This window comes from Maniola hyperantus, chromosome 1 (genome assembly GCF_902806685.2).
Source record: "Maniola hyperantus chromosome 1, iAphHyp1.2, whole genome shotgun sequence".
Classification (NCBI taxonomy): domain Eukaryota; kingdom Metazoa; phylum Arthropoda; class Insecta; order Lepidoptera; family Nymphalidae; genus Maniola; species Maniola hyperantus.
Window position 1 is genome coordinate 13,170,733 of NC_048536.1, and position 16,059 is coordinate 13,186,791.

General features: G+C 35.9%; 3 protein-coding genes across 3 annotated transcripts in view; 1 reads left to right on the forward strand and 2 right to left on the reverse strand.

The window, feature by feature from the left end:
* Positions 1–3,032, reverse strand: part of smog (G-protein coupled receptor 158 smog) — a 79,959-nt gene extending 76,927 nt beyond the window's left edge. Inside the window, exon 1 of the mRNA XM_069498609.1 lies at positions 2,907–3,032. The gene's annotated coding sequence lies outside the window, so the exon portion shown is untranslated. The remainder of the gene's footprint in view (positions 1–2,906) is intronic.
* Positions 3,033–6,615: 3,583 nt separating this feature from the next.
* On the forward strand, positions 6,616–11,346 carry Fam92 (CBY1 interacting BAR domain containing protein Fam92). Its single transcript, XM_034983997.2, is given in 8 exon segments — positions 6,616–6,844; positions 6,847–6,901; positions 6,976–7,135; positions 7,628–7,777; positions 8,214–8,438; positions 9,839–9,964; positions 10,329–10,439; positions 11,218–11,346. Coding segments are annotated over 8 exon segments (963 nt in total). The 5' UTR covers positions 6,616–6,762; the 3' UTR covers positions 11,272–11,346.
* A 1,268-nt stretch (positions 11,347–12,614) lies between these two features.
* Positions 12,615–14,957, reverse strand: LOC117995577 (heat shock factor-binding protein 1). The gene is given in 3 exon segments (XM_034983599.2): positions 12,615–13,961; positions 14,676–14,702; positions 14,704–14,957. Coding segments are annotated over 3 exon segments (249 nt in total). The 5' UTR covers positions 14,776–14,957; the 3' UTR covers positions 12,615–13,811.
* Between the last annotated feature and the right edge of the window lie 1,102 nt (positions 14,958–16,059).

The following is a 16,059-nucleotide window of genomic DNA, read 5'->3' on the forward strand; positions in this document are numbered from 1 at the left end:
AACGTCCTCACACCAAGATTCAGTCAATCATCAGACTATACTAATCCTGATGATGAAACTTACTACCTGAAGAAAGTTTCAACAACTCCTATACATGTGAACATTCGGTCTCATCGAAATGTGGTACCAAGGAAGACACTATATCACCTCCTCCTTCTTCTTATATATGCAGGAACAGTGAATCAGCAATGGCATTTTAGACAGTGACCCACAATCCCTCACCGAAGCTCTACAAGCAGTAATGCAGCGTGGTGGAAAGTAGCGATGAATGAAGATATCCGTCATTGTGTGAATAACAACACATGATTCTTGTAGATTTACCTAAAAATAAAAATGCTATACCTTGTAAATGGGTAGTCAAGACCAAAACTGATGAGGAGGCAAGGTATTCAGGTACAAAGCTAGACTTGTTGTGAAGGCTACTGGCAAAAGAAAGGCATAGACTACCATGAAAGCTATGCTCCATGGTACGCTACTCTTCAATGAGGTATGTCATTGGCTTGGCAGCTAAATATAGTTTAAAAATTTTACCAAATAGACGCTGTCACTGCCTTTCTACAAGGGGACATAGAAGAAGAAATAACATGTCACAAACGCCATGTTTTGTGGAAGGCGACAAAGTCTGTTTATTACAGAAGTCAATATATGGCTTAAAGCGGCGAGTAGACAATGGAATAAAAAATTAAATACAGCTCTCCTTGAAATAGGTATGTTTCGCTCTAAGTTGATCCTTGTATATACTATAGAATAATTGATAGAAGAAGATATTTATTTATAACCGTTTATGTTGATGAGTTACTTTATATATTTAACAAAGAAGATACAGCCTCTATGATTAAAGAAAAAATTAATGAAAAATTTCATATGAAGGACTTGGGCGTAGTCGAACGGTGCATTGGCTTCAGAACTAAATCAAAACAATATTCAAAAATGAATATCATTGGATCAATCTCTATACAAGAAGAATAACTTAGTCGATTTAATGATGAGTGATTGTAAATCTGCATACACACCTTGCGATGCCAGTGCAACTAAGAAAGCTGATAGTAATGAAGAATATTAAGGAATATTCCATATCAAGAAGTGATTGGATGTCTGTTGTATCTATCACAAGGAACCAGACCTGACATTGCTTATACAGTCAATATGTTAAGTAATACAATAATAGCCCAACATCTCAACACTGGATTGCAGTCAAAAGAGTATTAGATATTAAAAGGAACTTTGAATACCAAACTTACCTTCAAAAAAAATAATTGCAACATTGTGGGCTACTGCGACGCAGACTGGGCTACTGATGTAGAAGACAGGAGATATGTTCTGGATATGTATTTTTGTTTCAGGGTGCTGCAATAAGTTGGTGCTCTAAAAACAGTCCAACTATTGCTTTATCTAGTACAGAAGCTGAGTACATGTCATTGGCCACTGCTATACAGGAAGCTATTTGGTTAAAGCAGCTGGAAAACAGATTTTTGGCCTCATCTTTCAGGTACACCTATCTCTGTTTACTGTGACAATCAAAGTGCCATTAGTATTTCAGGGAATGACGCATACCATACAAGAAGCAAGCACATTGATGTCCGCTACCACTTCATAAGAGAGAGGGTGACAAGCAAGCAGGTTTCCGTACTTTACAAGAGCACACAGGACATGGTGGCTGATGTTCTCACAAAGGGTCTGCACCGGCCTAAGCACCTACAATTCACCAAGGCAATGGGTCTGCGTTCAGAGGAGGGTGTTGGTGAAATGGAACGCAGCCCATAATGTAAACGTTTTGACACTTCGCTCTGTTCTCTTTGTTTTTATGTCTCCGCCGCGTATAATGTGTTTTTTGTAAAATCTTATTTAAATCAGATAATTAAACAAGTTTAACTAGTTCAAACCCGACTTTAATTCAGACTTTCAATCATCATCATCATCAGCCTGTGGACGTCCACTGTTGGACATAGGCCTTCCCTAAAGAGCGCCACCACACCCGGTCCTCAGCCTTCCTCATCCAGCCACCATTTTATATATTATAGTTTTTGATTATCATGCAAAATGTCGAAAAAATACAACTGTAGTACGGAACCTTCGGTGCGCGAGTCTGACTCACACTTGGCCGATTTTATTTACTTAACTAGCTTTTGAAGAGTTTATTGAGGTCAGTAAATCAAGCTGATCATCCAAAATATTCATTGTGAAAGCTATCTACATATTCGTCTTTAAATAATACAAAAAAAAACAGATTGGTGATTTATACTTACACTTACTATTTAACACACAGTCATGAACACAGTTCATGAATACACAGGTCAAGCACAAACAAAAACAAAGTACGTGACAGGTCGACATGGCAATCGGGGATGAAACGGCCCGCACACCCGCACAGCTCCCGTGCGGGCGAACGCGGGGTTTCTACATAGACTTAAGTAATCTATAGAAGAAATTCTTGCCAAACATATTCATAAAAAGTTAAGTCTGTAACAACTTCCCTAATGGTACAATTACACCTAACGAGTACAGTGGCGAGTCAGTGTCCTCGGCCGAGTACTCGGTTGGTATAAACACTTTAACGAGTGCAATTCGCCAATTTCTCAGCCACAACACTGTCTCGGCCGAGTGTCATTTTACTGTCTCGCTTAACTACTCGGTAGGTGTAATCGTACCTTTACGCAGTGATCTTTAAAGAAGGTCCCGGGTTTGATTCTTGGCAGAGGCAGTTTGGGAATTTATGATTAAAAGGAAGTTTGAGGAGCATTACATATGTTAAATTAAAAAAAAATCAAATATTCAGACTCCCTCTTAATAACTACGGAAGATATGCTTCCTAAACTAACTGCAAATGTCATATCATCACTTTCTATCTTAGTAGTTTAGTGTCGCAACCAAAAAAATAAACAGAAAAGTTATGAGACATGACTTACCCAGGCACAAGTATCCTGTGCTCCCATCGATACTGCAGCTCTTGAGTGAACTCATACAGAAGTGTGCGAGGTACGGCAGTCCCCCCGCGTCCATCAACCGTGCTGAAGTGACTGCCAGCCGCCACACCAGACCATCCTCAGGGCTCGTCTTCACGTAACTACATAACTTTGATTCAGCGCCATCCTGAAATTAGACAATTATTTCTGTACTATTATTTTGTAATTATGACACAAGGAAAATGAAATTGAGCTATATTATAACTGGATTAAGGTCAACCACCTTTCATTATTTGTACAGCTTTCCTAATTTGTAATGGTAGCCATTTTGTACTTGTTTCATTAACCGACTTCAAAAAAAGGAGGAGGTTCTCAATTCGTCGGAATCTTTTTTTTTTTTTTTTTTTTTTATGTATGTTCCCCGATTACTCAAAAACGCCTCGACCGATTTTGAAAATTCTTTTTTTGTTTAAAAGGGTATACTTCAAAGTTGGTCCCATTTTAATTTGGTGAAGATCTGATGAACATCTTCGAAGATAGATACTGGAACTCCTCAACGGATAAGAGTAAATTGTTCGCGATCAGTGTAATAGCTTAGTAAACAGTAGATTTTTAACCAGTCATAGCATAATTCCATGGGGCCACTAAAAATTGTGAAATAAAATTTTTTTACAAAAAAAATAAAAACCGACTTCGTTACATAAACACTAAAAATTGAAAAATAATTTAATTTATTACCGAATATATTATGTATACAGAGTTATATAGTTCCATAATAATATTTTTTGGGGTCGGTGCCAATGAGGTGCCATTGTGGAGTCCCATAAAATATGAAGTCCAGACGATTCGCGCAGCTAAAGCTAATTGACACCGGCACCAAAAAGTATTATTATGGAACTATATTAACTCTTGTATACATAATATATTCGGTAATAAATTAAATTATTTTCAATTTTTAGTGTTTATGTAACGAAGTCGGTTTTATTTTTTTTGTAAAAACATTTTATTTCATATGTACAATTGGAATGGATCTTGGGCTTTGGCAAGTCACGTAAAAACCACTGAATAAAGCTACAGCAATCACTTCTAATAAGCTGTCTTATTTCTAAAAAGTGGTTAACTGCAAAAAATTGTTTTTGAGTTACTTATTGTCAAAAAACATGTATTGTGATTTTTCAAAAACTGTAATGTTTTTTTTAAATAATCTTACAACAACTTTTTTAGTTACAATATTTTTAGATTAGTCCTACACAGTATTAATTTTAAGATCACCAGTTTTGATAATTCCAATGTTTTTGATGATAATTCATAAACTATTTTTTGAAATTACTTAACCACTATTTTGAAATAGAATGGTAGCGATGGAGTTCTAAAATCGATGACTGTGCCGGATTATCATGTGACTTGCCAAAGCAGATGATGATGATCACAGTTGTCTCTTTATATTATTATTGTTTTACTGTTTTTATGTACTAAATAATATTATTAATATAAAATTGTGATGAATCCATACTAATATACTTACGGTCTGTCTGTTACCTCTTCACAGCCCATCCAATTAACTGATTGACAAAATTTGGTACAAAGATAGCTTGCATCCAAAAGAGGGTGTGCCCCTGCCTACTTTTTATACTAGAAAACCAAATAGTTCCCACAGGATTTTACAATACCTAAAGCCATTCAGTCGCAGGAATTGTCTAGTTTCTTATAATTTTTTTTTTTTTAAAAAGAATATTAGCCATGTTAAATGACTAATATTCCCCTTTCCTCTCCAACTAAGCGTAAAGCTTGTGCTAGGAGTAGGTACGACAATAGTGCAACGGGCGGGGTTTGAACCGTCAACATTTCGGTTTTCAGTTGACTCCTGTACCCGTTGAGCTATTGAGGCTTATTAATTGAATATGAAGTTTGAGTAACTAACAAAACTAAAAACATTTTTAATGTAAGATTGGCTCTTGAATTCTTATCCTAAATACTTAAAACAGTCAGGGTATCTATTTATTCATAAACTCAAACAAACCTTTTTACTTTCAACTTTCAATGTTTTGGGATATGGGAAAGTATTGTCTTCCACAGCATCGGGGAACACATAGTACAGCAGAGGCATTAACAGATCATCAGATATTGGCCCTTTGAACTCTGAAAAGTGAGTGTTTCTGCCTACTGCAGCTTTCACCAATTTAGAAATTGTAATAGGAGCTTCTGTGATTTTATTCAAAGGATTGACCAAGCCCAGGCTTCTGCTCAGGCCGAGAACATCCATGAGTAAGCTGTCATTATCTAATAAATGCATCATCTTTCTAATAATTTCTGATAGCAGACAGTTAATGTTGCTTTTCAACTTGAGTGTGATAGTCCATGTTGGTGCCATAATAGGATCAATATCGGAGAACGTAGAAGAATCAATTATTGCACTTTCACAGAAATGTGGCCAAATTGCATTCAACAAAGCACTTTGTAAAGGATTGTTCTCGGATCCAAAAGGTAGCTTAATTAACTTCTTAACATCAAACCCATCTATTGATAGAAACTCATTGGAATGAGTTCTCTTTCTCCAAGTGAAAGAATCTGAATCTTTGAGCTCATAAGAAAATTTTGTGGATATAACAACTGCATCGAGAGGCACAGGCGATGATATCTTAGACCTTAAACAAGCTCACAAGGCCACTAAGATGTGAACACTGGTTTGATATACGCTTCAAGTGTATAACGTCAAAGCTTACTTTGTAATCATTGTCTTCAAAAATCCCTAAGTAAGTGTGTTGCCAATGTTCCCTTATTTTAACGAAAAATGGAATGCCACAATCTATTATTGAAAATGCAATATGGACAGAACTCATAATGAGTTTAATTAGACTGCCATCTGTGAGTGGAGCTTTAGGATATAACATTAGGTATCTTTTGAGTCCAAACCAATTTGATACTGGAAACGGGCTTCCGTCAACAGTATCCATGAAGTTTGCTGTGGAATCCCAGAGACCCTGCTGGATTTCAGTCAACAAAGATTGTTCCTCTGGTTCTCTTTCACTGTCTTGGCTTTTATGAGGTTCTAGCGCGTTATATGTCACTGTAAAGCTCAAGCCACGAAACTTTAAATCTTCTGATTTTGCAATCCATTTATTTGTGTATTCTGGACATGTTTTAGTTAATTTGGATTTAGATAAATTCCATTCAACAATTATCTCTTCTAATCGTGCTATTAGTACTTCCCATTCTGAAGCAGTCGTAAAATCTTGATGGTAAATATCGTATTCATCTATTTCCTCGTTCATTTTTAATTTTTGCAAACTAATTTGTAAAATGGTAAAATTTATATTGTTGACTATTTGTAAAAAAAATACAGCTGTTTATGACAATGACAACACAATGACAGTCATATAAACGATGACAATTAATTAACCATCCACAGATGCTAGTACAAAATGTAAAATCATAGACTGTTCATATAGTCTTTGGTTTTAGCTTTGGCTAGAAAAATCCTAAGCCATTCAACCATTCGTTCAGTTCTGCTAAAACTTTTTGTCTATGGCTTTAGTGATTGCTGTTGAACGGACTATACGAATGGACTATTGATTAATAAAAATCACGGTTTTTTTTGTTTCAAATTATTTTGATTTGTAACAGAGACTTGCCCTAGCATCCTAGTCCAAGCCTAGTCTAAGTTTACTACCCCTATATTCAATGTACTCTGTGAAGTTTACCATTTTACAAATAGAATTTTAGCCAAACAAACAAGCATTCTACTGTCTATGATGGTTACCAAGGAAACGGAAATATAAATACAAAATAAACCGCCACAACAAAAATAATACAAACAGGAAATAAATTAGTAATTATAGATTGAAAGGTGCAAATAAGGATGTTTAGAGGAGATAATTCACATTCGTTGAGCTACGAGCAACAAGCGAAATTTATTCAAGATCGTATCTCTAACGTCGAAAAGAATTCGGCGAGCTATGTGTTGGTTTCGGAGACTACACAAGAAAACCGCAAGGTTTGTTTTTACTCAAAAGTAAGAGCCTCTAATAGAAGAGTAGGTAAGTAGGAATATATTTGTAAAGTTTTATTACAGGTTACGCGACATGGGCGATGAACTTGCTAAAATTATAAAGGAATATGCCAACAACGAAATAGTAAACAAGTCGCTTAGTGCTGGCCTTGATAACTTGTCGATAACGCTTACAGCAATAGAAGAATATAGAAACTGTAAAGTTCAGCGTTTAGAAGCAAAGGTAACAAATCAGCGTTCGCAAAGAACACACAGTCAACTACAATTTTGGCGAAATTCACTTTAGGTACTTCAGTACTTTATGTAGGTATTTTTGTTTCAAGACCTTCAGGTCTTGAAACAAAAATACCTACATAAAGTACTGAAGTACCTATTTTAATTTGAATAAAATTTAAAATACTAAAGCTTCAATAAATCGATACAAATAAATTGGAAGCTAAATCGTTACTTAAGGAAAAGTATAGTCCGCGACAGCTCGAGATGGCAATCGGGATATGAGGCGGGGGGACGCCAGGGGGGAGGCTGTGCGGGCATGCGGGGCTTTCCCTCCCCGAATGCCATCTCGACCTGTCTCGTACTACCTAGCTAGGCATACCTTTTCAATATCACATAAATAATATGTGTTTGTAGTGAGTACCTAACATTCTACCCTCACTTACGTAGCGACTCGGTGCCTACTACCCAATGGCACGATCAAGATATCGGCTTTCCGCAGGTAATAGGGGAACTATGTCAATATGAAAGTATTTGTAAGCACGCGAGGGAGGAGCTCAAGCATACCATGAATGTACGAGAAAAGGAAATGGCGAGGAAAAAAGTTCTGGACAAAGCCAAAGAAAGACAGCCGTTTAACAGGCAGCAAGTTGTACGTCTATTTATAACATAATATACTTAATTTACTTTTACTAAGATTTAGTGTCAAGACTCAAGACAGACTGCATACTTTGGGCTGCAAGCCGACTTCAAACTTGCAGGATATAGTTATTGAGCAGTTAACATGACTTTATAGCAACTACCAATCGACTATGCGGTTGGCAGGCAGTCAATAGTGCCTGCCAACTAGAACTGCACATAGACTCGACTGAAAGAAGCAGCTGTTACCTCTGTAAACCTAAAGATTTAGATGCATGGATTGTCGACAATTCAATGACTAGTCTACGGTAAGGAAGTACGCGTTACACAATTTTTTTTTGTAAAAAACCGTTATAACTTTCAAAGTAGGTAGGTTCTTTATCGGTAAGTAAGTAGGTACTTTTTAAACTTTCGCCACGCATATCTACCTACTTTGTATCTGAATTTAGACTTATGCTGAATCGGAGCTGCTGAAAGCATCAGTGGAAATGTCTCGAACTGCGAAAGGGTTGAGCGAGCAGACTGAGTTTTTTGAAAAGCGCAAATTGGTTCAGCTGAAGACGCTTCTGTTGGACTTCGTGCGGATAGAGATGACGTTCCACGGGAAGGCGGTGGAACTGCTCAGCGTCGCGTTCCAACAGATTGCCGACATCAATGATAGGGCGGATTTAGAGGTGAGTTACCGTTAAAATGTGGGTACCTAGATAATCTATACTAAGTACATATTTTAACTGACAGACAACGCACGCTTATTCCGATTAATATCCACCCTAAGGGCGATTACGCACTGCATCCGATCCGAATCCGTGAAAATACGTTCCGAAGTAGTCATAGAACTCTGTATGGTAGCTTACGCACTAGCTCCGCCTTCCGTCATTAGAGTTCTCTCCGTCATCCGTGAGAATATCTCGGATGTGATTGATTTATTTATTTTATATCTTATTAGAACGGCAGTGCCACTTACACTAACTAGACGATTAATAATAAATTTAAATACAAATAAAGGTACAAGAAAAAAGACATAAAATACAAAACGATAAAAGATCAAAGGATTTTGAATATGTACGCTGAGAACATTGAATGACATATTCATGTAATGCTCTCAGCATACTTCAGTAACTCCCGAACCAGAGTTGATGTGAGTCGGATTCAAATGGAACGTATGATGTAGATATGTCAAAGATGTCCACTGATTAATTAGCTTAGATTTGGATCAGATCGGATTAGTGCGTAAAGCCATATCCGCGTTCGGTCCGAGTTTTTTATACCTATCTGTATTTTCACGGACTCGGATCAGATGAGTGCGTAACCGCTCTATAACAACTATCCTAGGGTGTAGGTAGGTATTTCAGAAACGTTCGTCTATCCACCCTCCGCGACGCGCGACGGGGTGAATTAACAGAATATCAGTACCTCAGTACCCTTATTATAAATGCGAAAGTGTGTTTGTTTGTTGGTTTATTGGTTTGTTGGTTTGTCCTTCAATCACGTCGCAACGGTGCAACGGATTGACGTGATTTTTTGCATGGGGAATAGATAAAGACCTGGAGAGTGACATAGGCTACTTTTTATCCCGGAAAATCAAAGAGTTCCCACGGGATTTTTAAAAACCTACTTCCACGCGGACGAAGTCGCGGGCATCAGCTAGTTAACATAATATTTTTCTTCCAATTTTCTCCCTCGATTATATAATTATTGGTCCTAAGACACGACTCGTCCATAATATACCTACTGTAGACTGTAGGTACCTACCTACTTGGGGTAGAAAAAATAGGAAAAACAATCAGAATTGAATTCGTATAATTCACCTCATCCGGAGTTTCGGAGTGGATAAACCAACACTGTTTTACGGTGGATAAACGGAATAAGCTACATCGAACTAAACTGGTGGAACTAAGTATAAAACAGAATTGTTAACGACAATTTTTAAATTGTAATTCCTCTATTTTTAAGCTTTTAGTAACAGGTCTTTCCAATGATGATGAATCGGTAAATATACAAATGTACAAGTTTAAATTTGAGATGATTTCTAATGAAAACCATAGATTAATACTTAATTTAATTTTCCACTTAGAACTTTAAACGGAAACTACGTTCGCCTGAGAAGCAAGTAAGCACAGGAATATCCGTAAGATCATCCTCATTGGCATCTCTCATGAATCCACAGTTCTCTCCGGCGAGAGGAGACGAAGACTCTATGGTAAGGACAATCAATACCTCTAGTGTACTCAATGAACTGACAATTTTTACGGTCCGTACCCGAAGGGTCTCAATGGGACCGTATTACTAAGCCTCCGCTGTCCGTCCATCCGTCTGTAACATACAGTATCTCGTGAACCGTACAATTTTCACAAAACGGTAGAAATTTTCACAGAATGTGTACTTATTTCTATTGCCGCTATTAACATTCAAAATTCAGGCAAAGATAATTATAGAACTGTCGCAAAAGAAAGCTGTTTTGTGCGAGGGGCAGAAGCTTTCTATTGTCTATTTTTTCCCATAAATCTCTTTACCATATAAGTAACTACCTTCTTAAGACTTGTTGTTTTTCTTTTTAATCGTAGAGTTTGGGAAGATTACGATCGCCAGACAAGAATTTATCTGCGAAATCGAGAACCGGTTCGCTGGCCGCGCTGATGAATCACTCTTCATCTAAAGACGAAGAGGAGACGACGGTAAATGGAGCAAAATCTAACGGCTAATCTAAATGGCTAGCCATACACGATCAAGTTTACCGTCAAGTTTGCATGATGCCGCTTGCGTGTATGGCTTTTGCGTGTATGGCTTCAAGTACCTACCTACCTATCCTATGCATGATGTCATGCAAACTTGACCGATAAACTGGATTGTGTATAGTTAGCGTCATTTTCTTGCTTCCTAAATACTATTACCTACCTAGGAAGGTACAAAATATCACATTTGGGAAGACGTACCTACCTATAACAAAAATCCATTTTATTTTGAGAGTAGTCCGAAAATAACTTGTATTCATATTTGATTAGGTACGTAGTAGCAATTAATTTTTAAGTACTTTTAATTTAGATTTAAATTTATTTAATAGACTTGTTAATTGTTATTGTTATGTTAAATCATTTATATTTTCCTAAAATCTGCAATATGTTATATTTAGTCGCCAGTCAAAGACAAGCCTAAAACCTAAATTTTGATCGATTTTGGTTAATTTCAGTGGTATTCTAATAATTCACGCAGATAAAGTATATCCCTCTCCAATCTCCATTCCATGATCGCTTTAAAACATAAAACCAACGGCATTCCGAACCAGTGGTAAATTAAAACTACCTGACTATCATAAGCACTTTTAAAAAGTTTACATGAATAAAAAAACATTCTATTCTATTCTATTCCATTGACTTCTATGTGTAGTAGGTATACATAGAAGTTATTGCATAAAACAGAAACATTGTTTTAGTTTCAATTTTTATTCTATTACAGGACTCGGATGGCTCACGTGACAACAGCACTTCTGAAGGAACAGAATCACGTTGATAGAATGTATAATTTGATTTTTAATAATTAATTAGGTGCGGATTAAATATTGTTAGTTACAATGTACCTACTTACTGTATACCTATAATAAAATACTTAATATCAGGTCGATCGTTTTTTGTTTCGAAAGGCTTGATTTGCTTTAATAAATTAATCAGTACCCATATTTAAATGCGAACGTGTGTTGTTTGTTCTTCAGTCACGTCGCAACGGAGCAACAGATTGACGTGATTTTTTGCATGGGTCTAGTTATAGACCTGAAGTGACATAGGCTACTGTTATCCCCTGAAATCAATGCGTTTCAACAGGATTTTTACCTGCAAAACCTAAATCCACGCGTACGAAGTCGCGGGCATCAGCTAGTTAATAATAAATTATTGACAGGGCCGGCTGTAGCTAGCAACCGATTTGATGAGCGACTGGTACAGCAAGACACGCTTCATTGATTTTATTTTACAGCACAATGTGTTGCTTGTACCAGTCAGTAACTTTGAATCAAGTAGATATGAAATAATACGATTTTTTATATTAGATATGTATATTGCTCATTGTTAACAAAATTAAATGATTCTTGCTACTTATACAAAAATAGTTAAATAGTTTTCTGGGAAATCACACAAAATCTTATCTTCACACAGAATTTTATAGTTTACGGTCTTACACTTTTCTTATCAATATTTTCATGAAACATTTTAAGGCAACTATAGAATATCGAACATTCCTAAAAGAAAGTATGCTTAGAACAGAAGCTAATTTTGTGCAAAGGGTTGGTAGAACTATAGATCTATTATAATATATGTAGTTGCCTCGGTATCTTAGAACTGACCACTCAGTAAGTACATTATAATAAATCTATTGGCAGGACAGGCTCAGTGTGAGTTATCATTGAGCTATTGAAACTGGTCTCAAATCAATAATATTAAATACACTAATAGTAACACAGTTTTAATGGGTAAAATACATAGCTGTGATTTGGTAAATAATTAGCATAGTTAATAAAACGTAGTGATTATATACTCTAGTTAACTAAAAGTTTAACAAATGACTGCTAGAGTTAGTTTACAAAATTGTTTAAAAACCAATTTTTTTTATTGTTTTATCAGTCATTACTCATTCCATTATACTTAAATAACATTGCAACACAATTAATAAATGTAACAGATTTTAGTATCATAATCTAAGGATTTTGAGAGTTATTAACTCTACACATGTGTGTCCTGCACGCCTAACATGCGCACCACGAGAAATTTTGTCTACGCATTTACTCGTCTTATTTGTATGAAAAAACACGAGATAATGCGTAGACAAATTTTCTCGCGGGGCGCATGTTAGACCCTCTGGATTAGTGATTTTGTTGGTGACATCCATATACATACTATAAGACATAGTACAGTACGCGGCCGAAAGTAATGTACAACAGCCTTTAGAATGACATTTCGGCTTTGTAGAGCGTTGTCTCTGTCACTCATACTTATATGAAGTTTTGTTGATCTCAACAACAGGGAGAACGCTCTACAAATCTGGTATCTTCTTCTAAAGGTCGATGTACATTACTTTCGGCAGTGTACTGTAGTTTCAATTTTGAAGCTTTTTCCTAACAGCCAATACACAAATATAGTGCACCTACATATTACATCTTTACAGCACTCATGTGCGACTTTGACAAATCTACCAAATTACAATTTTTTTTAAACCATTCAATTAACATTAAGTATGACACATGAAAATAAACATGAATTTTTCAATTTATTATCATTAAGTATGAAACATGAAATAAACATGATTTTTATGCACGAAACGACTAACTATACATCCAAGTGTCTTATTATAAAATGCAAGACATCACAAACAAAATAGCCTAGATAGATGATTTTTAACAACCATTATCTCTTCAGTAGAATTTGATTATTCAGGCCTTCAAATCCAAATTACCAATCAAACAAAAGATTTTTAACCAACTTCTTAAAAAATGCTGTTGATTTAGGCATGGAAGAACCAATTATTAACAGTGTGAATATTTCTGTAGTATAGAGGACAAAACTTCCATAAAAATCAAGATAATATAAAAAATCTCTGAACTAAACTGACAAATCTAAATCTAGAGCTATCCTTATCCGCAAGGAGCATTATGAAAGGGATGGCAATATATTTAGATATATTTAGATCTGTTATGTTTTTATTTCGAGATTGTGTAAACAGAATTAGCCACATTGTTGAATATAAATTTTATAATTATCTTACTGACTTGTCATTATCCATACTAATATTATAAATGCAAAAGTGTGTCCGTCTGTCTGTCTGCTTGCTTTTCACGGCCCAACCGTTCAACCGATTTTGATGAAATTTGGCACAGAGTACGGGTAAGGACATAGGCTACTTTTTATCCCGGAAAATTTACGAGTTCCCACAGGATTTTAAAAACCTAAATCCACGCAGACGAAGTCGCTGGCATCCTCTAGTAATAGATAAATAATCAGGTTCCTACTATAGAGATTAAACACTATTCTTAGTTAAGTTAAAGCTAAACAGAATGGCTTTCCCTATTTTTCATTTTCTACACCAGCTTGTGTCATTAGGTCTGTGACATTTTTCTCAAGCTCGTCACTCTTGAGCCACTCATCTATTCTGTTTATAATCTGATCAGACATACTTTGGAACTTGTCCTGCATGTTCTGCAGTAGAGATTGCACCTGCAAAAATTAATAATTGAGTTTTATCGAAAAATTTACATACAAGTAAAGCAGTGATAGCTGATCAATGTTGATCATGATAATGATGATCGACCATACAAGTGTTGTAAATAAATAAATAAATAAAAATATTTTTATTCAATAATAAACGTTTACAAGTACTTTTGAATCGTCAAATGCTGCTTCCGAGAAAAGAGCAACCGCCGAGTTTCTAGTTCTTGCTGGTTCTTCTCGGTAGGAACGGCATTCCGAACCAGTGGTAAATTAAAACTACCTGACTATTCATAAGTACTTGTAAAAAGTTTACATGAATAAAAAAAATTCTATTCTATTCTTCGGAATGCCTTTTTACAGTAAGATGGTGTTCATCTCAAAATATACTGAACAGATATATTCAGGTTTCACCACCAATATTCAGAATATTAAGTCTCTGAAGTTCCTATTACATACAATATTATAAGGTCACTTATACAAAACAGATGTGATTACTACCAAGTATGAATGGATAGTAAAATTGTAAACTGAAATCTTATTATTCAACTTATCAAAGGGAAGTAGCACTGAAGAAAGCCAGCTTACTGATTCACTATACCTACCTAATAAACTTCCCAGGGCCAAAAAAATTTAATATTACTACTACTATAATACGTTTACGTTACGGGCAAGACATTCCTGAAGGTTTAAAAATGCTTAATTTTCGTTTTAAATACTTACATACTGAGTTACTTCTTGCATGTTTTTTAGGATCATTGGCTGGAGTAGAGTAGTTACTCTCCACGTCTGTTGTTATGGGTTCTGCGTTTTGATCTTCCATTGCAATGTGACTACGAATATGTTAGACAAGCTGTCTCAACCAGGAAAACTGGTGAAATAATGTTTTTTTGCTTTTTCCCCTTTGACTTGAATTCCTGCGAGAAGCAACTTTTGCTCACTCACTTTTCAGTTCTTTTATTTCTGGTCGGGTGTTTCAGTTCTCACCACAGACCAATAACATTTCTCACTCAGCCAGCACAGACCTTTTTTTTCTGGTCGGTGACACAGACCCACAGAGTACATTGAATATACGGGTATAGAGTCATCAGTCCCTATTTTTTGGTAACGCCATCTATTGAGCTGAGTTGCAACTACAGGATCTGCTATATATACTAATCCCTATAGGTACAGTATATACGCTACCTAGATAGGTACCTATATATAGGTTTAAATTTTCTTTTATTTCTATTTTTCTATGGTTAATTTCAATAAAACACATAAATAAGGTAATCATCTTTTATTTATTTTTATAACTGGGCACACACTTTTTTTCTGTTATTACAGCAAATCGTAGTCCGAGAAACGTAGTCGGGTTATATTAGTTAGGTACTTATAGAGCTCTTCTTTTTCTTGTTTTATTGCTTTTTTCCATCACATCCAGATCAGCACAATGCACTGTAAATCCATACTTTGCAGTTTCGAATAGCTAAAGAGGTACAAAGAAATAAGAAAGTTGCTCGGTAGAGTGTCAGAGTTCAAAATAAAGCAACAAGTTCACTTCACTATACACATGAATCACCAAAATCCACTAACAAGTCAAGTCGATTGGAATAATATCACATAAACACCTTGATATAATAGAAAACCTCGGAAAAAAGTGGTTGTGAAACTAAATAATTTTTAATAGACACAGGACACAGACTTGACAATTTGTGACTGTGCCAGTGTTTCCATATGGTAAATCAAGAATTACCGGTGTTTGTAAGGTTTAAAAATATGACGGTTTTACATAACAACTAAAACCGATATTATGTGCCGAGAGGGAAAACATACAGCATTTATGTATGAAGAAGCAATTATGTACTCACCGCATATATGCGCGCTCCATACACAAACAATGTAGTTCACCTTACCGTATATAGGGGCGCTAGTGTCTCACCCAGCAAGGCAGCGGGCCGCTGCCATCTTGGATGTCATAGTCTTCACCAGGAAGAAGTTCTTGCAATGCTGTATGTTTTCCCTCTCGGCACATAATATCGGTTTTATTGTTATGTAAAACCGTCATATTGATGTGCCTCCGGTAAAACATACAGCATTTATGTATGAAGACGTGTTTGTTATCTGC